General features: G+C 37.0%; 1 protein-coding gene across 2 annotated transcripts in view; it reads right to left on the bottom strand.

Moving 5' to 3' along the window:
* TMEM38B (transmembrane protein 38B) overlaps positions 1-16,170 on the bottom strand; it is a 38,017-nt gene extending 21,847 nt beyond the window's left edge. The window contains exons 1-2 of one of the 2 annotated variants that reach the window (XM_070938541.1): positions 16,043-16,170; positions 8,301-8,457 (exon numbers count right to left, since the gene is read on the bottom strand). In XM_070938541.1, coding sequence (XP_070794642.1) covers positions 8,301-8,457; positions 16,043-16,151 — 266 coding nt within the window. In that variant the 5' untranslated portion in view covers positions 16,152-16,170. Of the gene's footprint in view, positions 1-8,300; positions 8,458-16,034 lie in introns of both variants that reach the window. The other variant, XM_070938543.1, reaches the window with a different exon arrangement.
* Between the last annotated feature and the right edge of the window lie 7,406 nt (positions 16,171-23,576).

Below are 23,576 nucleotides of genomic sequence, written 5' to 3'. Positions count from 1 at the left end.
CATTATGGCCAGCAGTTATTTTTTCCTCTCTATTCCCAATTCCTTTTTCTTTTTTCTTGTGATTTTTAGATTCTAACTTTGAAGGCAGGCCTGCTTTGTAACTATCTTTATAAGCTATTGAAAAAAAACCCCTTACAAATACTGTATTTCAAATGTCTACCAATCAAATCTTTAGTTCAGTCACAGATCAGCATAAATCCTTCAAATAAATACATGTTCATTTTCAAAGAGTTTCTTACACAGCTTTATGACAATCTGTACTTCCGAAACTACCAGGGCGGCATTAATCATTCCAATTTTGTTCTGAGTATTAACAAGTATAAAGTATACAATAACTTGCTTCTGCACTGATAGATTAAACTCTACCGCAAGTCAAACTCAAATTCCTGGTCCTTGTCATTTGCTTGAATTTGCAGAATTTACAGAAATGGCTTGTTACTGTTTTGTTTGGGGGTATTTTTAACTTCCTAACCTTGCTGTAGCCTTTATTCAATTATTTATTGTAGAAAGTGTATAAGGCTGCCCAACTCTGTAACAATGCTAGATAGTATACAGTAAAAACAATCATACAATTAAAAATAGTTTCCCATCACCAAAAAAAGAAAATCAATCATGAAACGACAAAAAATGCAAGTTTTGGATGTATAATTCAAGGCCTGGAAAAAGTTAGATTTTCACAGCTATTTAGAAAATAGCTAGGATTGGGCCAAACATATCAGTGTTCATGATATACTAGCAGTGGTACACTGGACTGCAATCCTAATCGAGTTTCAGTGCCTCTAGAGAAAGATCTAAGCAACTTTCTCCAACTGTTTCCATGGGTATCCATAAGGTTAGCCATTCAGTTCCTCTCAGTTTATTCATAACAAAGAAAGCTCTAGTGCCCTTTAAATCAGTGTTTTTCACACTTGGCAACTTTAAAAGTATATGGTCTTCAACTCCCAGAATTCCACACATCTTAAATTTGTAGCTCAGGGTTAAAATGAGGGGTCCTTGGTGCTCTTTGAGCTTGGTTGCATTCTTGCAGATGTTTCATTATACAAACTAGGGAGGATCATCAGTGCTAGTAACTGTATAATCAGTGCTAGATAACATTCATTAGCACTGATGATGTTACCTAGTTTGGGTAATGAAACGTCTACAAGAAAACAAGTAAGGTCAGAGAGCACCAAGGACCTCACCCATCTTACAATTGCCAATTGCAAAGTTTTTTTAAAAAAAAAACTGATTTAAATGAAGTTGACATTTGTTTCCAAAGTTCCCTGTAAATTAAGGGAACTAAACTTAACATATTGCAATGAAGCAGATTGGGGAAGATTAGCTTACCAATTTAAATGAAATCAAAGCTACTGGTTTGACTTAGCCCTTCCCACCCTTTTGAAATGCAGCCTCTTCCATGCTACCATAGGCCAAGTATGGCTCTCAAACCCCAAAGGCTGCATAACCCTGCTGCACATCATGCTTTTCCTATGTTTATAGAGATTTCCTAAATGTTTAAAAGGGGGGGGGGATTGTTTCTTTAAGGATGAGTGGACAAAGTTCTTTGCTGTCTAAAATCATTAAAAGATTCTTGGCAGCTGTATTGAGGAGGGTCTGTTTGTGAAGTGGGCATTTCTAATATTTAAATTGACATCTGAAATCAGCAACTGGAAGACAAAAGGCCAAATCTGACCTCTTGGGGAACGTAAGTTTACAAGTTATCAAAGCAAAAACAAGCATAGTTAGAGAAGAATTAGTGCCTATGGGGTTGTTGACCAATTTGGGGAACAGGAAGATGGTAGTCTGGCTAGCCATCACCCACCTTTTTTCAAAATGACCTGGAAGGTTAAAAGGTAATTGTCCATGGAGATTCTCAGTCATCCAGGTCATGGTTGTCCCAAAAGTGCTTTTTCAAGAGGCAACTGGACTTTCTGGGTTTTCTCTGAAGACGTTTCGCTTCTTGGATGAAAAGCAAAACATCTTCAAAGAAAAAACAGAAAGTCTAGTGCCGTGATGGTGAACCTATGGCACGCGTGCCAAAGGTGGCACACAGAGCCATGTCACCTGGCATGCCAGCTCAGCCTCTCTAGGAGTCTTTGGAGGCTGGGGACAACAAAAAATGTCACTTCGTGTCCAACCGGAAGTTGGGAAATGGGCTGTTTTGGGCCTCCGAGGTGGTGGGGAAGGCTGTTTTTGCCCTCCCCAGATGCATAGAGAGGATCTGGAGCCAGGTGAGAAAGAAAAACGGGCCTACCAGGCCATTGTGTGCCAGGAGTGGGGGGCGGGGAGGGGGGGGGTCATGCATGCATGTGCAGGGCAGGGCACATAGAATTATGGATGTGGGCACGTGTACACTCTCGAACCACCCACACCCTCCCTTCCTGGCACGCGATGGCAAAAAGGTTAGCCATCCATGGTCTAGTGCCTCTTAAAAAAGCACCTTTGGGTTAAATAAGATAATTTTTCAGAGAAGCAGAAGTAGACAAACACGTGGGAAACCACAGTGGCAGAAAAATCAATAAGGCATAAAAGAGTTATGAAAAATCTTATACAATAGAGGATACATCTCATAAAATCTGATCATTGTATCAGATACATTAAAAATATTTTTCTACTGGTTTATCTTTGATTGTATACATCTCATTAGATTGACAGGAATAGGAATGATCCCAATGTTTCTATTTCCTTTTAGAACCACACCTTCATCTGAATATTTCCAATTACCATATACAGGTAGTCCTTGACTCATGACCACAACTGAGCCCAACATTTCTGCTGTTAAGCAAGATATTTAAGTGAGTTTTGCTCTATTTTACAATCTTTCTTGCCAAGGTTGTTAAATGAATTACTGCACTTGTTAAGCTAGTAAGACAGTTAAATTAATCTGGTTTACCCATTGAGCTTGCTTGTCAGAAGGTTGCAAAAGGTGATCCCCTGAGACTCTGTAAGATTTATAAATATGAGCAAGTTGCCAAGCATCTAAATTTTGACCACGACCACGGGGATGCCGCAACAGTCAAGTGTGAAAAACGGTCATAAGTCACTTTTTCAGTGCTATTGTAACTTTGAATAGTCACTAAACGAAGTGTTATAAGTCAAGGGCTACCTGTATATTTCTTTTGATTTTGTATAACTGTATAATTTTGAAATTTAAATTATTATAATTATTTTCCATATTCAGCTTGAAATTCTTGTAATAAATAAAATACTCTTCTAAAAAGTGTCCCATGCAGTTAACTGGGGGTCAGGCAACTTGGGGGCTAAATGTGTGACACCAGATTTGCAAGATGTCTCCTCTAAAGTAACTGCAGAGAGATGGCAGCAGCAGAAGACAGTGCATTTCAGGAGCAATAAGCCTTTGCATTGACAAAAGGATCTGCAAATTGAACAATACAATCCACCACACAGTAAAACCTTGCTTAAAACTATGGTCCATTGCCCTGGTTTCTCTCATTAATTCACAAATGTTAATTGTGTTAACCTAAAGATGGACATGCCCCTTTGAAATAGCCCATTAGCTTAAACTACCTGCCAGTCAATATGGCGCCATATTAGTTTATGAATTCATGTCACCACCCACCATCCCCTCAGGTTCAATCATTGGCTAATCTGGACTTGCCATTGAACCTACCTGCCTGAAAACCCTAGTGCTGAAGCCAAACACCAACTGATCTCTCCAAGGCAACACAACAGAAACAAGTAGTTGTACGTTTTTTGCTTTTACACCTTCAGATTAGTCTCAGATAGCCAACCTCTGCCTGCTGGTACTCCACTTCGGACTACTCCACTCTTTTCTAAGTCCAATGCAACTGCATATATTGAAACCCCCCCTCACTTAAACCAGCTCTGTTCAAGGTCAATTAGGGAGTCTCCAGTCCCATTTCCACCTGCCTTTCACAGTAACTTTTTAAAAATCAATGTTAATGTAGAGTTGCAATCTATACTCATGCTATAGGGTTTTTTTTTATATTGGAAACTAGCTTTACAGATGGCCTGGCACATTCAGTTTATACTGTGGTCTTAAAGAAATTAATATAGAACTGTAGATAAAAGAACTACCTCTTTGCTGATTGTGAGGTGATAGTTCTAAGACTTTACCATTAGATGTCACTAGTTACAAAGTCACTTTTGAGTCATGTCACTGAAGAAGCTTCAAATGTGGAGGCTTAGGGTGGAATTAAATTTTTTAACTTGTGCATTTTTAGTGATCTTTCTCTTGCTTTAAAACAGGGCTGGGGAATGATGGCCCTTTTAATGACTTGTGGACTTCAACTCTCAGAATTCCTGAGCCAGCCGGTTGAAGTCCATAAGTCATAAAGTGGGCATCGTTTCCCACCTCTGCTTTAAAGGAATTGCTCTATGAATGCAGAGAAAACTTGGGAGAAGCATTTGAAACAGCTGCACCAACCTACAAAAACACATGGCTGCTTTAACAATGCAAAAAGCTGCCCTTCATAGAGTTCTAAAGCTTTGCATAGCTGTCTTCTCAAGATAATTAACTATACGAAGAGAACAGAGACTTTCAACACAATACAGATAAATTAATATTTCAAATATTTATGAAAATCTCTATGCACTTTCTTCTGCCTTCTCCTCCTCATGTTCAAGTGATTATCTTAGTCACTTGATGGAGTAAGATAAGCTACCCTTTATTGTCATTTGGCTGTATTCACAATGGCACACGTTAAAAGTAATTAAAAGGCATCAATTGACTTCAACAATGTCTACAGAATGTCTATGGAATCCAAATTGGAGTGTTTTCTCAATCCACACAAATCATTCCAAACCAAAAATTGCTTCATAGGCCATAATTTTCTGGAGATTATCTATGTCAAGAATCAGCAATATATTCAGGTGAAGGGATTTTTTTTAATTTTTCATTGATGTATGTTAAAAATACCAAAAAGAATTATATAATTCATTTTTTAAAATAGACCAGAGTTTATGAAATCTAATGTACTAACAATGAGATTTTGTAATATTTGTACAACTCATGGAATCTGGATCAATATTTAATACAAAAACTAGAAATTTGGAGATTCTTGAATGCCATCTAGTGGTTCTAGACTATTGTGCTAGCAAACACTACGCTGTTAATCCTCAAGCTATGTAAAAGAAAATACACTTTATTATTTTTTGTGGCAGCAGGTTAAATTCCATATAAACGAATCAGGCAACCAAAATATTCAAAAATTGCTAACATTCAAGCCAAAGAACATTTATGCATATGAATTTAGAAAAACTGTTTTGTATGAACCCATACTCGACATGAATATTTTTTCTTTGATAATGATTTGCCTGAATAATGGCATTATTTACAATGAATGCTTGTAACAACATATCATTTATTCCCTTCCTCATTATATATTTATCCAATTTTTAGACAATCGCTGCTTTCTAAACCTGATCACATCAATTAAAAAAAAGAAAAAGACCCTGACCTCAGAGATAAAAATTAGGAAATGAATTTTTCCAAGATAGAATAAAGGGACAAGTCATAAGCCAGTTATATTTGTTTCAGCCCACATAATCTTCACTTGTTCTGTTGTGAACATTATGTTGCTCCCCTTGTAGAGGCATGTGATCGGATGGTTGCCTTTCAGCTCTCCATAGAGCTGAAAGTCATAGTGTCACATTTAATAGGAACTGAGTAATGTCTGTGAAAAGGAATAAAAAGCAGGATTTTGGTCCTACTTCTTACCCCGACATTCTTGTGGAGAGGCAGGGAATGAAGATGTCCATTGCCCTTGGTCTCTTTCTGTTTGCTAAAGTCAGAACATTGTGCATCATAACCATTTAAGTCTCCAATCATATACACAAAGATCATTCTAAGCATATCTTGCAGTGCTTCAGCACTTTGGGATAAATCTCAGCTTATCAATCATTTGTGACAAAACTAGCAACCCATAGATTTGGATTCCAAGTTGTTCTTCTGTTTATGAAAATGGGAAGGAGGCAAATCTGGCAATTTCCTCTTTACCTCCTTCCTACCACTATCACCACCACCCATAAACATCCCCCAGCATCTCTAGGCAGCCCACAAGAACATACTGAATGAATGTATATGTATAGCTAAAGAAGAAAATAATTTGAAAACCCCATGGTGTTAGATGAAACAGTTCACAGAAGGAAACTTCAAAGTTAAGATACATGTTTCCCAGAAGAACCTTTGTCTGTCAGGCCACAAACCAAATGGCTTAAGACAAAGCATATTCTCTCCCTATTCTATTTTATTAAGGCTTGAGCTGAGCAGCTTCTGGGGTGAACCAAATAAAATGTACTCAGCAAAATGTGGGCGGCAAGAAGTTAATTCAGCAGTTTTATGTTGCAGCAACTGCAAAAGGCTGAGATTCAAGCATCCCAACACCATTCAATGTTGCTAATGAGGTTTATTACTTAATGAGAGACCCTAAAAAGAACAGCATGTCTTTTATTTACGGGTAATAGGACATCAGTGTCAATTGCAAAGCAGCCTAAATGCTATTGCTGGGTCTCTTGGTTTGTTAAGAAGTTCACATTGGAGTGTGCATAATCTTTCAAGCAGTCCCGGGAAAGGCAACTGCCATAAAGGTAATAGATTGCTGGCTTCCATTTATAGTCTAAGAATGGGTGTAGGAAGCCTGACTGACCCAATTTTCAAATATGGAAAGCTAAACACCACTGAGTTTCAATTGGAACTTGCTCCTCCTAAGCAGCCTGTAAGAAAAGCATCAATGAACACACTTTAAATTCTAACATCTAAAACCATGCTTTCTTTTCCCTAGAATTTTTGTTCTACATTTTGCTCATAGACAGACGTACCTGTCAATCATGTGAAAACGTATCTTAAATGACCCATCTCCTGTCAGAAACATGAGGCATTTTTTTAAAGAAAAAGTACTGCAACTAAAATACCTTCAGCGCACTTTTTTTTTTTTTTTAAAAAAAAGGTGCATTATACTGGCATAAGAATGTTGAGTTACTAGAAATGGAGCAAAGGAAGGAAGGAAACAGGGAGGTTATTGCTGGCATTGAACTGCAGGTAGTCCTTGACTTATGACTGTAGTGAAGCCGGCCCATCACTGTCATAAATCATGACAATTTCATGACCTTCTTTGTAATGGTCATTAAGCAAATACTGCAGTCGTTAACCCATTTCACTATAGGTACAGTTTTACCAAAAAACAGAAGAGTTTTTGGCTTTCAGCAAAACTGTCATAAAACACAGTCAAGTGGCTACGGGATGATGCAAATGGCCATAAATGCACCCTGTTGCCAGCACCTGAACTTTGGTCATGTGACCATGGAGTGTGGGCAACCATCAGAATTTCAAATCTGGGTCATAAGTAGCTCCAAGATAAGTCCACTGTAACTTCAAATGGTCAATAAGCAGCCAGTCATAAGTTGAGGACTGATTATGCCAGCCCATCAAGATTATTCATGTATTTTATTCATTTATTAACCTAATTTACATCAGCATGCAATCACAAGATTCTTGGAAGTCCACAAAATTTGCATACATGTGTGCACGCACAAATACACACACACACACATTTCTGATATAAAGACACAGAGATAGAGATATATTAAAAAATACTAAGACAATTAAAACCAGATGCAATACTTGTCCCCAAAAGCCCTCTGGGAAAGCTCTCCCTTTAGCTTTTTCTAGAAGGCAGATAGTGTTGGATCCAAATAAACACTGAACAGAAAGACCATTCCAGAGGGATAACCCCATGTAATGCTTCAGTCTCCCTCTCCCTCATAATAGTTCTGTGCAAAATTCACAGAATATATTTTCACAATCCAGAGGTTAACTATATATAGTTAATTGTTGGTTTTATATCTGACATATATCACATGCTTACATCAATCAAATGCTAACTTACTGTTACTGATTCCTAATTTCTTTCCTAGAAATCCAAAATGCTTAATAGTTAAATAATTACTAATTAATAGTAGTTAGTACATAATAATTAATAATTAATTAGTAATATCTTAAATTTAAAAAGTCTAGATAGTTCCTTGTATTTAAAATCAGACATTGTTTAAATTATACACAAGTCTCTCTATCAGAAGAAGACTTTTTGTTCTTTCCAACAACAAAAAGCTTTTTCTAGGGGAAAAGGGGTTTTTTTCCCTTCCAAATTACTGATAAGAGCTTAAGCATGTTTATGCAAATTAACTCTATTAACAATCATAAAATTCATTGACAGATTTCTATAAGCAGATGACAACTTTAAAATGAACTCTTTACAGCATGGCTTGAAGCCATATAAGCAATAACTTTGAAAATATGTATTAGTTATCAAAAAATACACCATATATTAAAAGTTACTTACCAGACGGATGAGGCAAGGAGGACACCTGTGGTGTTGGCAAGAAATGCAATTGGAGGTTCTGCTAGCATCAGCGAAGATAATATGGACCCACCAAAACAGTAAAGCATAGCACTAAACCAACACGCAAGTGGGCTGTCATATGCGATTTCAACTACTCCTGAAAACAAGAGAAGATACAAACAGCTCTTTATGAGGAATTTTGCTTTTAATTTGCTGCAAAAGGAGAAAAGCCAACAAATGGCTCAGTAAATTCCCTTATCAGTTTACTGCACTAATAGCAATAGTACTTCACTTCACAGTGCTTTACAGCCCTCTCTATGTGGTTTACAGAGTCAGCATATTGCCCCCAACAAGCTGGATCCTCATTTTACCAACCTCAGAAGGATGGAAGGCTGAGTCAATGTTGAGCTGATCTGAATCGAACTCCTGACAGTGAGCAGTGAATTAGCCTGCAATACTGCATTCTGTCCACTGTGCCATCCTGGCTCCACATAGTTTAATCATGGCTTGCTTCTTAAGCCATAATGATCTTGCTATGCAGACCAGAGCAGCATGTTCTAAAGAAAATAAGAGGTCTGAGAGGAGGAAGCTCAGGTGAAGAAGCAGAAAAAAGGTACCCTTGGATGGAGAGAGCAGGTTGGTAATCAAACCCATGGGAAAGGATGTGATGGTGGAATATAAAAACCCCATAAAATGGCAGAATGGCTTAAGAAAAATGGTGGAAGATATGGGTTAGATTCAGCGAAGGCAGGGAAGGGATCTGTTTTTAGAACACAACAGAGTCACAAGCTTCTTGACTTAGTGTATACTATATATCAGGAGTTTTACTCCTGATACTCCTTATGTTCCTCCATCATACAGGTGTTTTTCTTATCCAATATCCAATATATATATCCAATAAAAATGGCTCATTAGCTGGTTTCATTTACAAACCAACATTGTTAATGTAGAAATTAAAGGAGTTTATAATGTGTATTAATAAAAAAATAAACTGATGCTAAATGCTATTTAAATGCTGCCTTCAGATCTTTGGCTGGAGTGTGATGAAGTTGAACACAATGTGGGAGATGTAGTTTACATGAATTTGATCAATGTGGTGGAACCCTTGCTTCAGTTTGCTGCAATTATGAAAGGGATCATAGTGCTATTCAGGGGGTGGCAATTACTAAGAGGGCCAGAGATGGTCAGAATATACAAAGAACTCTTAAGTGTTTCTTAGGCAGCTATTACTGAACACAATGGATATAGCACTGCCAGAAAGTCAGACTGCAGGGGAAAGAAATCCAATCCCAATTTGTCCTTGAATAAAAACTAACTACTTCAGCATTTGCTGTGGAAATTAACAATAGTACAACTTAGAGGAAAAAGTTTGATAAACTCTTGATTATTTTGAAGGCAAAAAAAAATTGGATGGGGAGGGACTAAAAAACCTGTCTGTAGAAAGTATCCACTAACACCTCCATCATCTAGAGTTACGAACAGTTTGGTCTGGAGAGCTTAGCTAGGAGGTACACACATTATTTGATTTACTGTTTGAAGGTGTTACCTAATAAAATTTCTATTCAAGAGACATAGTAACTGGAAATCTTGAATTTTAGAATCTTATGCTGTTATTCATAAAGACAGAGCACATTGGGGGAGGAGGGCATATTCTCTTGAAAGAAAGTTTAAACAATTCAGACTTGATTAATCTGAAATTTCAGAGGGAATTCCTTTGAAGAAATCATATGTTTATAATTCATGTTTCCTGCTTGATATATGATTGAATCATCCATTGATAAATTCAAAGGGTTTTTTTTTAATGTGGGGCTTTCAATCATCATAGCTCTTTATGGGGCAGTAGTAACTCAAATAGGGATGGGAATTGTTGGAAACTTTAGAGAAAAGTTTGAGTTGATTCTTTTTAAGAATGGAACCCCCCACTCAGTTTGATTTGTTTATGCATAAATTTTCTTCTTTGGATTAAACTGTTTCCAGATGTATCCTGTTTTATTGTGGCTGGGAAGTTCTCCAAGTCAATAATACAGGAAGTGATCATTTCCCCATTTATTTCTTATAGACAGGTGGGATTTTACTGATTAGGCAGAAGTAGTCCTTTTGTGGATTTGACAAACACAAATGGGTTTCTTCAGACAAAACTATGTAAATTCTGTTGGATTTATGGTGAGAAGAATGATTCAGAGGAATTTCAAAATATTTATACTGTTGTGATATAGTTACTGCAACTGATCAGGCTATGCCTAATTGAATCTAAAAGAGAAAAATCAGATGTTGGCTTCGTGATAGGTTGCTGAGTGTGCTAAATCTACATGAGTAGATTAACATTTTCAAGGTGTTTAGTTGTTGATGTTAACAATCAAGAAAAGAAGGCTGCAAAAACAGAACAATAATGAGCACATGGAACCTAAGAACCATGGTAGAGAAGTTCAGTGCAGTAAAAAATGAAATGAACTGAAGACATCTTAGATATTAGCAAATTGAAATGGACTGGAATTAGACACTCTCACTTAGGAGATTATGCTGTTTACTATAGATAGTCCCCCATTCACAACAATTGGGACCAAAATCTCACTCGCTGAGCAAAGCGATTGTTAAGATTGTCATGAGACCAATTTGTTCAACAATCACGATCCTGGCTCTCCTGACTCTGATCCATAAGCAACTGCATAGGTCATTAAGCCCAGTGCAGGGGACAGAGTTCAGGTCTCCCAGGTCTGGCAGGGCAAGGCTTCTAAGTAAGCCCACAAGACCCAGGCCCTTTCCCCAAGAGGGAAAACAATCATATGAATGATGATGTTTGCTAACATTTTTGCCAGATCTGAGGTCCGTTCCTCCAGCATGCTGAGAAAATCCGTCATTGAGCTGGAAAAATAGGCTTTAAATCTGGCTAAATTGTTAGCAAATGTCATTATTCTGGAAGACTCATGAATATATTGAAATTCTATACAACAGAGATGTCTACAACCAAGATACTTTAGTAGATTGTTTTCTATTTATAAAAACCTTTGAAGATAAAGTTAGATCAGTTATTAGTTATTATTAAGTTGTTATCCTTAAGAAGAAGCAGCTTAATTTCCCAACCTTCTGGACAGCTGAGGAAGACACCTAGTGACTTCATTGGAAGAAACACAGCCAAAATTTCCTCTCCCCTTTGGGAGAGTCTACAGGTTGGGAATAGGAGAAAAACACCTCCATTTCCATACTTACTAACTGTATAAACTCCAAAGCAAAATTTGCTGCAATTTAAGAGCACAATCCCAAATGCCATTTTAGAGTAGCTAAAATATTTTTTTATATTTTGGAAAGAAACTACTACTCTTCTGGATTTAAAATTCAGAAATGTACAGGTATATTCACTCTCAGCTTTTGAATTGTCTACTTATGTAATGAAAAGACTGATCAGTATAATCCCATGTCAAACTTGAAGTAGTGATCTGTTATTTTACATATCTACTGTATATATATGCATATGTTTTGTCTCACTGGGATTTTGTCTTTTTTTATTAAGTTGTATTTTATACACACATATACACACACCCTACATGAGCTAGTGTGGTATAGTAGTAGTTAAGGCAAAGAGTTAGAAGACAGGAGACCATGAATTCCAGATTTATTTTAGACCTGAAAATCAACCAGGCAACTTTGGGAAAGTCATATTTAGTTAAGACTAAAAAGTCAAAAATCCTTATTTATAATTAGTACTGGCTACTATGATAGATTATGGTCCATAATCTTCAATGAGGGTTGAATGAGGGTTGTTCTGTCATTTGATTGAGCTGATGATTTTATACACACCCAGTGTTCTTTTAAATAAATTATAGTAATATGAATAATTTAAACATCAAGAAATTGCATAAAAGATTCCACAAAAACTAACATGTTACTACAGATTGTCCCTAGCTTTGATGTGTCTATACCCTCCACATGTGAGGATTTTTAACTCCCAATAATCCCAGCAATCGCCATAATGGCTGGGGAAGTGAAGGGTTGCAATCCATGCAGTTGAATGTTTCACAGGGGAAAACAATGATGTTTTCTAACAACTTGTTTTTTTTAGTAACTTTCAATACTTTAATGATGCTTATTGCATTTAACTGCTTCTCTTTCATTATAAACAAAAGTTAGCTAAGAACCACTGAATTGGCTCACAATCAAGATCAGTCTGCAATAAAAACAACAAAAATAATGGAATAAATTACTCTTAATCTGTTAACAAATAATAATACCCTCAAGGCTTTGAAAAATTACAAAATAAATATAATTTATCAAAAGCAGCCCAAAAGCTAGCCAGTTCTCACTCTGTGTGTAAATTGTTAAATTCTCTGTTTAATCCCAATGTGTTAGCTGTCTATGAAATGTAAGGAACTTGAATGTTTGCAGATAATTTTTTTCATAGAGACAAAACCAACAGTTCAATATTATTTTTAAGAGATTGCAAAAATAAATTTGAATATATGCAAAATCAGCAAAAGTACATTTGCCTATTACAAAATCAACATCTTGGACAAAAATGTCTTATATTTAAAGAAATATCACATATGATTTATTGTATGGTTTAAAAATCTGGTTGATTCAGCAAAAAAAGAAATTCAGTGTTTAAAAATTTGATTGTCAGCCTTTTATGCTGGAGATGTAGTAAATAGCAGGAATATTAGTGCAAATGGTCTGGACATCTCTCCTATATTATCCTGATATAATAATAATCAGGTTCCTTACTAATTATTATTATTGGTGAACCAGAGATTACTGAGATGAAATTATAGTTTAGAGAATTTAATGTTGCTAAATTATTCTTCTAAAAACTGGAATTTTTCTATTTATGAAGAGCTTTAAATTTGTGCCTGGGAACCCCCTTCTTAAAAGCCCCTAAATGCAGAGAAATAAACCTACATTTGCATTTTTGCAATTTATTAGGGATGGATATTACCAGCTGCCAAGAAATTTATGTGTAACAGTGCTGGGATGGCTTCCAAAGAGACAGTTTTTATCCTTTCTTTCTAAAATAATTTTCTATCAATTTGGAAAAAGTAATGTTAGAAAATGAAACAGAAGATGTTCCCTTGCAAAATTTTGTACATGCTATTGGGCAACTTGAGAGCACTTTAGAACCTGAAATAGAGAGGCCACTGAACATTATTTTACACAATAATTACATTAGCATAAAAACAGCATCCACAACAGATGGCAATACCTGAATCTTTAAAATTCAGTTTCTATTTTATTGCTCAGATAGCTTAGTGTCTACATCAGAACTGTATTCATAAAATTCAGAACTGTAATTTTTAAAGATTTTTTTTTTAATCCCACCTTCGTTTTTATAAATAACTCAAGGTGGGGAATATACTTAATACTTCTCTTTTCTCTTAATACTTCTATTTTCCAAAGCACCTGAAGGCCAGACAAGGAATAATGGATGGAAACTAATCAAGGAGAGATTCAAACTAGAAATAAGGAGGAACTTTCTGACAGTGAGAACAATCAACCAATGGAACAGCTTGCCTTCGGAAGTTGTGGGAGCTTCATCACTTGAGACTTTCAAGAAGAGATTGCCATTTGTCAGAAATGGTGTAGGGTCTCCTGCTTGGGGGGGGGGGGTTGGACTAGATGACCTATAAGGTCCCTTCCAACTCTGTTAATCTGTTAACCTCCCTCCTATTTTCTACACAACAACCACCCTGTGAATGTGAGTTGGGCTGAGAGAGAATGACTGGCCCAAAATCATCAGCTGGCTTTCATGCCTAAAATGGACTTTAAAATGTCACATTAGTATTATAAGTTTAAATTACTAGTAAAACAATTGTTATTTTTTATATCCTTGCAACCTTAAATATTATAGTTTTATAATTTAAAATAAAAATAATAGGTAGTGAACTAGAAATAATTGATTTTTTTGCTGTATTTTTCAATTCTATACGTGATGGGGTCGATTTCTTTAAGCACATTTTATTTACTTGTTAGGTTAAATGTAGCAAAGCCAAACCCAGAAAATCATTTCTGAAAATCTGATCAGAAGTTTGAACTGGGAAGCTTAAAGTAATTTTCAGCGGGAGGAAGGGAGGAAGAACATTATAAATAGCAGTCTGAACCCATCACTTCCAAATATTCCCATATCCCTGCTCACACTAGACACACAAACAACCCCCAATTCTTATGTTTTTATTTATCTGATCACATCAGATTCCACTTTCCAAATATTGTCTTTGAAAGAAGTGTCACTCATGTTAAAATTAGCAAGCTCACAATCTCAAAGGAAGAATGGAATGGAAAAGGGAAAAAAGAACAAGCTCAGTTCTTCAAAACAACAAAAGGTATGATAGATAGATGATAGATAGATAGATAGATAGATAGATAGATAGATAGATAGATAGATAGATAGATAATGTGTATGTATGTATGTGTGTGTGTGGGGGGGGGTCTTTTCTTGTCATGATCTGTGGTGGCATTTTTCTCACCTAAATTTATAGCTGAACTTTTGATCGCCAGTCCATAATGACAAGAAGTGAGTCACTAAAGTTTCCCAGCTTAGGTGGCCAAGGGACAGAAATAGGAATAGGACAACTGTTTCATTTACCGTAACAACAGAAATGTTGGGCTTAATTGTGGTCCTAAATTGAGGATTAGGACTGTAAAGGACCACAAAAATGAGTCAAATCAGAGCAAATACCTGTTTCAGAGATGAAGCAGGCAAATGTATGACTATTCATATGAAATAACTCCCTCAAGTTTGCTATCTTCTGATATTACAGCGTTACCTTGTCATTCTGTTAAAAAAAATGAAGCTAATACTCTGCATGCATTAAAAATAGAAAATTATCTCACAGATTAGTTCCTAGTGGATGTTACATAAAAAGAACTCCACTGTGTTGGCCAAAAATCTCTCTTGCCCAATATTCTGCTTCTAAAAGTAACACCAAGTACCTCTGGTAAGCCATTTACTTTATACTGAACCTACACAAGTTAATTTGCACCTAACACTGTAGATCTTCTAATCCTTTCTTTTTAAAAACATTCAAATGAACAGTTAATAGCCTGCAAAATCTATGTGAAGTTTTGGTATCAAGAAAACAATGACACCGTACAATAAAATAAAATCCTTTCAGCTAAGCGACAGACTGATAGGCATTAAAGATTTCTTCCATCAAATGTTTATGAAATTGTGGTCCAAATACATCGCCTGTATTGCTTTCATAATATTACTGAGGTCCTTTCAACATCAAAAACTTTTGTTTTCTGAAGCAGTTGACGATCCCTTTTTAAAAAAGTGAATACAGTATTGCTGCATTAATACGCTTGATAAAGAATGTTTTATTATAATTTTTATTATGATTACTATAATTTTATTAGAATTATAATTTGAACCTTTGTAAAACTGCAAAAGTTACGGAATCCCCAAAGAGGTTTTTCTACGTGATGGTTCCTCAATAAATCTCATGGAGTCCAATTTCATACATTAATTATGCTGCGTAAAAGTAGAAATAGCCATTTTTGTCAATCCTCATAAGCAATCTTCCAAATACCCAAAATAGGAAGTTTAATTTTATAGGGAAAATGTGTTATATAACCTAAGCTTCAGCATAAGATAGTAGTCTTCATATTAAGCAAGGGTGAGTTGTAAGCCCTTTGGTCGCACTTTAGGAATGCTTGTTGACTCTGAACATGCTCAGCTGTGGTCGCTCCTTCCGGAATCCCCAAGACTAAAACCAAGTTTTGTACTCCGGGCCTCGGCCTACTTACTCACTCACCCCGCTGCTCCTTCAGAGACATGATGGAAGCGGTGTAATGCGCTAAGTCAAAGAAGGGAAACATGGGCAAACGAGCGAAGCGCAGCGGCAAATCCCCCAAGAGCTCCATCGCGACAGATCCTGACGCGCATGCGCCAATGCTGTCAAGCGGCGAGCGAAAACGCGAAGGTAAACTTGCACGCGAAGGGGGCGGGACCAATTTCAAATAAGGCGGGGTTAGAGGGGACTCTAACGCCCTCCCTGTTCTTTCACCGCCTATAGCCGCGCGCGAGAAAGGTGGCTATGGAAAATTAAAAATCCGCCCAGTCTTCGCTCTTAGGCCAAACCGCCGTCAGTAGGGAGGGCGGAAGAAAGAAACTCGCGCCCACGAGCGGAGGAATGATTGGTTCGGCTCGTATCTAACGTCGTCCAGGACTGAAAGGCGATTGGCTGAGCTTTGTAAGGCGGGCCGAGAACACAGAATTGCCGAGGGTTACTGGTTTGCCGGTAGTAGGAGCGCACATTTTGGGCTACGCTACAGTAATCGGTGGAAGTGCGTCTCTTTGAGATCTCTGAGAAGCACCAACAGTAGTTACCAACCGCCGGTTGTAGGTTCAGCCTATCACCGTCTTGGAAATTAAGTGAATATCCAAATTGGAGATAAAGAGAGCGAAAGTTATAATAATAACTGTATATTTTAGACATTACTTACACCATATAAAAAGGTCCCTTCCCCTCCCTATACAGGGCATTACAGACTTCTCCGGTCAGCCTATTTTCCAAAGCACCAGAAGGCAAGACAAGAAACAATGGATGGAAACTAATCAAAGAGAGAAGCAACCTAGAACTAAGAAATTTCCTAACAGTGAGAACAATAAACTTGGAAGGGCTTGCCTTCAGAAGCTGTGGGTGCTCCATCACTGGAGGCTTTTAAGAAGAGATTGGACAACCACTTGCCTGGAATGGTACGGGGGTCTCCTGCTTGAGCAAGGGGTTATACTAGATGACCTCAAGGTCCCTTTCCAACTCTGTTACAGGTAGTCCTTGAGCTACGACCACAACTGAGCCCCAAATTTATGTTGCTAAGTGAATCATTTGTTAAGTGAGCTTTGCCCCGTTTTACGACTTCTTGCCACATTTATTAAGTGAATCACTGCAGTTAGAGTAGAATAGAATAGAATTCTTTATTGGCCAAGTGTGTTTGGACACACAAGGAATTTGTCTTGGTGCATACGCTCTCGGTGTACATAAAAAGAAAAGATACGTTCGTCAAGAATCATAAGGTACAATACTTAATGACAGTCAATCTAAATCTTAAGGATACCAGCAACAAGGTTACAGTCATACAGTCATAAGTGGGAGGAGATGGGTGATAGGAACGATGAGAAGATTAATAGTAATGCAGACTTAGTAACTAGTTTGTGACATTTGTTAAATTAATGTCAATTTAACGGTTGTTAAATTAACGGTTGTTCAGTGAATCTGGCTTCCTCGTTGACTTTGCTTGTCAGAAGGTCTCAAAAGCTGATCAGATGACCCCAGGATACTGCAACTGTCATAAATATGAGATAGTTGTCAAGCATCTGGATTTTGATTAGTTGACCGTGGGGATGCTGCAACAGTCATAAGTGTGAAAAACGGTCCTAAGTCTCTTTTTTCAGTGATGTAACTGAATGGTCACTAAATGATCTGCTGTCAATCGAAGACTACCTATACTACGGTAGGTTGATGCCTTTTGGAAGTTCTGGGCTACAAATAACAGACATTGATATCTGTCCCATAACCTGTTCTGCTGGTATTTTCAGTGCAGTACATAAAGGTTCATTCTGCTCTGCAAAGTGCTACTTGAGTCCAGACAGACTCTTTTACCAAGGCACAGCAGAGCACTGAATAAAGTCATTGTTTTAGTGACTTTGAATTAGTGTTGCCTTTTGGCAACTTCCTGCAGGGCTTTTTTAGCAAAATATCTGAAGTGGTTTGCCACTGCCTGCTTCCTAGGGCTGAGAGAGGGACTGAAGCAAGGTTACCCAGCTGGCTTTTTGTTTAAGGTAGGACTAGAACTTAGGGTTTTTAGCTTGGAACTTCAACTACTACACTAGCTTTATGGCTAAAGCAGAACTTGAACTCAGTACTAGATTTAGCCTGATATTTCAACCACAAGTTCAAACTGGCTCTCATGAATAAAGGGTTAAGTGCCTAAAAAGTGATGTGCGCTAACAAATGCAAACCAACTCTCAGCATGCTGGCTCAAAAACAAGCTGCCTGGTAGACCTTTCACCTAGTTAGAAGCATGTATTCATAACTGAGCTCTCTGAGTACAAATAGATCATAAAAATAGATCATTATAAATGATATGTCAACTTTATTTTTGTCACTTCATTAATGCTATATTGTGGGACCTGTGTAGTAACTGCAACTCCCACTGAACCCCTAATCAGATACAAGGTATATGTAGGTACAACATAATTTATTGTCGAAATGAACAATTGAAATTTGGAATCTCAGTGCTTGCAGAACAGTCTCTTAAAATGCATAAATAGCAGTTGGCAATAGCATAATAACCTTTTGTACACATATATTTAAATTTATATTTCTGATTAAAAATGAAGCTACTTTTAAGATATGAAGTCTAATAAAATATTGGTCGATGACTTAAATAATCATTAACATAGAAAATACTGCAAGTCAAATGTTACGTTTGTTATTAGAGGAGATTCTCTTAATTTTCATGAGCCCTGATTATAGGTCATTTGAAAGATTCCTCTGTAATCAGTTTGATTAATTATAGTTATTTTTACCCATTGTTAAGAAAGGATTTTTTCTTTCCCCTTCTGTTGGATAAATTGCGATGCCAGCTTGACCCATAATTCAAAAGTGTATCTTGAATAATTATGTGAGAGATTAAATTTGCAGACATCATAAAAGCATAAAATCATGTTCTTTGCAGTTCTGCTTGATATCCACTGAGTGGCAATAGATGTACACATAGGAAATAAAAATCCAATTATGTCTGACTTCTGCTCACAGATGGAGCAAACTGATGCAGAAGATCAAAAAGAAGAAAGATATGGACCCTGCCAGCTCGAGATCAAATATGGACTACATTTTATCCTAGCAGTTGAGATAAGATGGTAACGTGCTCATAGTATATCCCTGGGCAATATACATATTTTAATTAGCTCAACCAAAAGTCTTCATCTGAATGTAAAAACAGGCCTGCTGGATCAATCCAAGGACCATCTTATTTAAGCATTTTGTTGCTCATAGAAGCAAACCAAATGCCTATGTGGTACTCAACAAGTAGGAGGTTAAAAGCTACCTTTCTCCTGTATTCCTGAATCTAAACGCCTGCTGCCCCAATCTGAAGATGAGTTGAGTCTTCAGGACTAATAGACTTGAGTAGATATGACATTTATGAATAATCTATTAAAAAATTCCCCATTAAAGCCATCCAGATGAATAGCCAACACCATGTCTTGAGGTGATGAATTCTTAAGGGTTTTTGTGCACCATATGCATAATTTAACCTGTTTTAGATCTTATTCCTATCAGCTTCATTGGAAGGCTCCTGAAATTAATGTTTCAAAATACAATAAGATGCTTATTTCTCCATGCCATATGTGATGTTACAGAAATCAATGAAGCTTGTGCCAGCAGTTGTCTTTTTTTAAGTTGAAGAATCCCAAATTCTCTCAGTTTCTGTTGAAAGAGCTATGTTTGTTTCCTGTAATTTTGATGCCCTCATTGTACTTTTTTCAACTGTTGTATTGTATATACTTGTTTTTTCAAATGTGGTAACCAGAGCTTTATACAATGTTCCAGATGCAATTTACATTGTATAACGAATTACAACTTTGATTGTTTTGTTTCGAGTCCATTTCCTAATTATTTATTTATTTTATTAAATTTTTATACCGCCCTTCTCCTGAAGGACTCAGGGTGGTGAACAGCCAGGATTAAAATACATATAATATGAAAATTAAAATAATATGAAAAATAATTAAATCAATTTGGCTTCCCCAATTTAAAACCCCTTACCCATAAAATTAACCAATTAAAAATTTTAAGCCAGCCCGGCTTGCTGAAATAGAAACGTCTTCAGAGCCCGGCGGAAAGTACGGAGGTCCGGGATCAGTCGTATCCCTGGGAGTAGCTCGTTCCAATCGTCCTAATGATTATGCTAGCAAAAAAAAGAGAATGAATGAATTCTAGCATGAAATTTGTCATTTTCACAGTTTCCAGCCCTGCATGGAAACACACATTTCATATGATACCTACTACAGTTCCAAGATTCCTTCCTTCATGTTAATCCCATCATTGTACATAGTTCTTGACTTAGTAACTATTCAAAGTTACAACAGCACTGGAAAAAGTGACTTATGATCATTTTTCACAGTTACGACCTTTGCAGCATTCCCACGATCATGTGATCAAAATTCAGATGCTGGTTCATATTTAAAACCGTTGCTGTGTCCCAAGGTCATGTGATCACCTTTTGTGACCTGACAAGCAAAGTCAATGGAGGAGTCAAATTCACGTAACAATCGTATTACTAACTTAACAACTGTAGTGATTAGCAAGAAAGGTAATAAAATCAAGCAAAACTCAGTTAACAAAAGTCTCACTTAACAACAGAAATTTCGGCCTCAATTGTGGTTGTAAGCTAAGGATTACCTGTATATGTAAATGTAGGATGTTTTGCCTTGGTGTACAGATTTAAATTGGATCATGTTTGCAACTTGGTTTAAACATTCAACTAATTTAAAGAGAATCGTTAGACAGTTTTCTGCTTGTAACTTTTATTTCCTTTAGTAATTATTCTCCTTCTGATAGATTTAGTTTACTTTCTTGTAATTCAGCCATCAGTTTTTTGTCTGGGTTGTTCCAGTTCTCTTTTAGCATACAACTGTTCTTTTTGTTTGTTACAATCTCTTTTTTTGTCCTTTAGCTTATTAAAAGCTAATTGTCATTGGTGGGTTTCTACTGGTTCGCCCTGGTTCAGGCAAACCAGTAGTGAAGGTGGTGGGAGGCTCCGCCCACCCACCCAGACATCATCACGGACGTTCTGCACATGCGCAGAAGCGCCACGCATGAGCAAAGCGAGCACATACGCATGCTCCCAGTTCCAAACCAGTAGTGAAGATAAGTGGAACCCATTATTGATGTGGGTATGGGTGTATGTACGTATACGTATATGTACATATGAGAGCAGTTTGGTTTAGGCACCAGACTAGAAACCAAGGTACCATGAAATATTCTTCCATCATAGGCAGGCTGGATGACTTTGAGCCAGCCACACACACTCTGCCCAACTCATCTCACAGCTTTGTTGTTGTGGATAAATAGGAGAAAAGCGTATGAGTTATGTTAGCTGCCTTGAGTTATTTATCAAAATAATATAAAGAGGAAAAATAAATAAAATGTAAATAAATTGTATGTGTATATACAGTAAACTTCAGGAGCCCTTTATTGTCAGTTATGTTTGAAAATATTTGGAAGAACAAATAAAATAGTGATAGTGTTCTTGCTGTTAATATCATCTGCCTCCCCAAGAAGAAAATGTAGATGATGGTTTTCAGAAACAAACTTTCAGTATTCCTACACAAAACCACACCAAAACTCACAAGACATTGTGCTTTCATAAGATGTCAGCCTTTGTGGATGGGGAAAGTTGCCATCTTCCCTTAATCCCAATGAGAAATGTGTGGACGTCTTTAAGGAAGATTGAATGTTCAATCTGGTTTTGGGTCCACACTGATATGCATGCTGAGAGTTGACAAGGATTAGACTTCTCATTATTTTTATGCTAAAGAAAGAAAAAAAACATGCAAACAGGAAACAATGTTAACATTATGCCTCCCACATCCCACCATGAACTGACCATCACATCTTCCCTACATAATTGAACTCCGGTCTGTTTGGATCAATATCATCAGAGGCTTTGTCTTCCAAGACAGAAGTTGTTTCCTTGTTAAGAGCACTTTGTCCTCCCTTGCCACCACCATCTTCTACCTATGCCTGATGTGGGGCACTATCTACAGATCCCAATGCAGTCTTTGGGATCATGAAGTCCAAATTAACATAATCAGATTAACTGCATGGAGCCATACATTTGAAAAGGACAAGGGGAGGGATGGAAGAAACAAAAGGAAAAAAGTATTTCAACAAAGGGAAACCCTAAGGAGGACAGAAAGGGTTTATTGCTGTTAGGCTGCAGCGTTGAATGCTTTGCACCTGCATGGTGAACAAGTCCTCTTCTAACGAAGGACCCTTAGATGGTATTAAAACATGGGAGGGAGGAAAAGAAAAGAAAAACAGCCTGAATGCAAGAGGGACTGAATGAATCAGCCTGCATCCCATTAATTGATTTATCGGGATAGAAAATGTGCAAATGGCTGTCAGTTGTAAAACGGGCCGTGTGATTTCTACTCAGCATGGAGAGGAGATCAGCCAAGTAATCTGGTCTATTGAGATAAGAGTTTCAGAGCCTCTGCAACAGAGTGATAAGAAATGCCAAAATCCCAGTAGACATTTAGAGCTGCATTTTTTGTCATTATTTTTTTCAAACGCAGCTGAAATACCGTAATTCTTCTATTTATAATTATCATAATCATTTTTATTCATCGAGGAATAACACAACATCAAGAACAACAAAAAGAATTACATTTTTATTGGTGTTATTGGAAAATTAAAGTCCCAGCCAGGAATTTAGAAATTATTCAAATAAAATCATAAGACAGGACAAAATCATTCCTTCTCCTTCTTCCCTGCTCTTTCGCTTTGTTTTTGTGACTTAAAAATAAACTTCCAATATGCCAAAGAAAGAGGAGGACTACAGAGGGAAGCTGGCCTGCTTCAGGCAACAGATGTTAGGAGGCCAATAAAAAGAGAGAAGCTTCTCAGTGTTCAAACTTCTGCTAATATTTTCTTGAGTTATACCAAAAAGGTTTCAGGTGTCAGAATGTGTTTGGAGAGTTTTTGCAAAATAACTCTAGTTACTTGCTAATTTTGGAACGATTGACTGTTTTGTTATGAAGAATGATTGACTTAACCCCACTTGAAAAATTGAGTAGTGTTATTACTAGAAATTTCTGCATTTAAGTTTACTTTGTCTGATTATTCTACACCTTAACTAGGTAATGTGCAGAAAAAAAATAATAGTCAGCTGTCATGCTACAAAGCAAAACACCAACCTCTAGAATCGCCTGTATACCCAAGACCTTTGCGACTCATGTAGGTATCAGAAGTTCTTACAAGATAAACATGATGAGTGGCTGCAGAAAACAAAGATAAGGGAGAATGATAGAAAATATGCTAAAGAGCAGATTAAACCGGTAGAGTAACAGTTCTGCAGTTTGTTTGGGTAACTAGGTATGGCATCATTTTGTAAATAATCAAAAAGGTTATGGGACTGTCTTTCCCTGGTAGTATCTGCATAGCCCACTAAATTTAGCAAACTGGACATACTCAGGGTATCTTGAGTAAATAATGTCACTTAATGGGTCCCAGGAAGTGTACTTCTTTTTGATGGAGCCTCCCCTATGGAAAAGCTTCC

Source organism: Pituophis catenifer, unplaced genomic scaffold, assembly GCF_029215685.1.
Source record: "Pituophis catenifer annectens isolate HBS135680 unplaced genomic scaffold, rPitCat1.0.hap2 SCAF_2, whole genome shotgun sequence".
NCBI lineage: Eukaryota > Metazoa > Chordata > Lepidosauria > Squamata > Colubridae > Pituophis > Pituophis catenifer.
The sequence above is the reverse complement of the archived record's forward strand: the minus strand, read 5'-3'. Positions and strand labels throughout refer to the sequence as shown.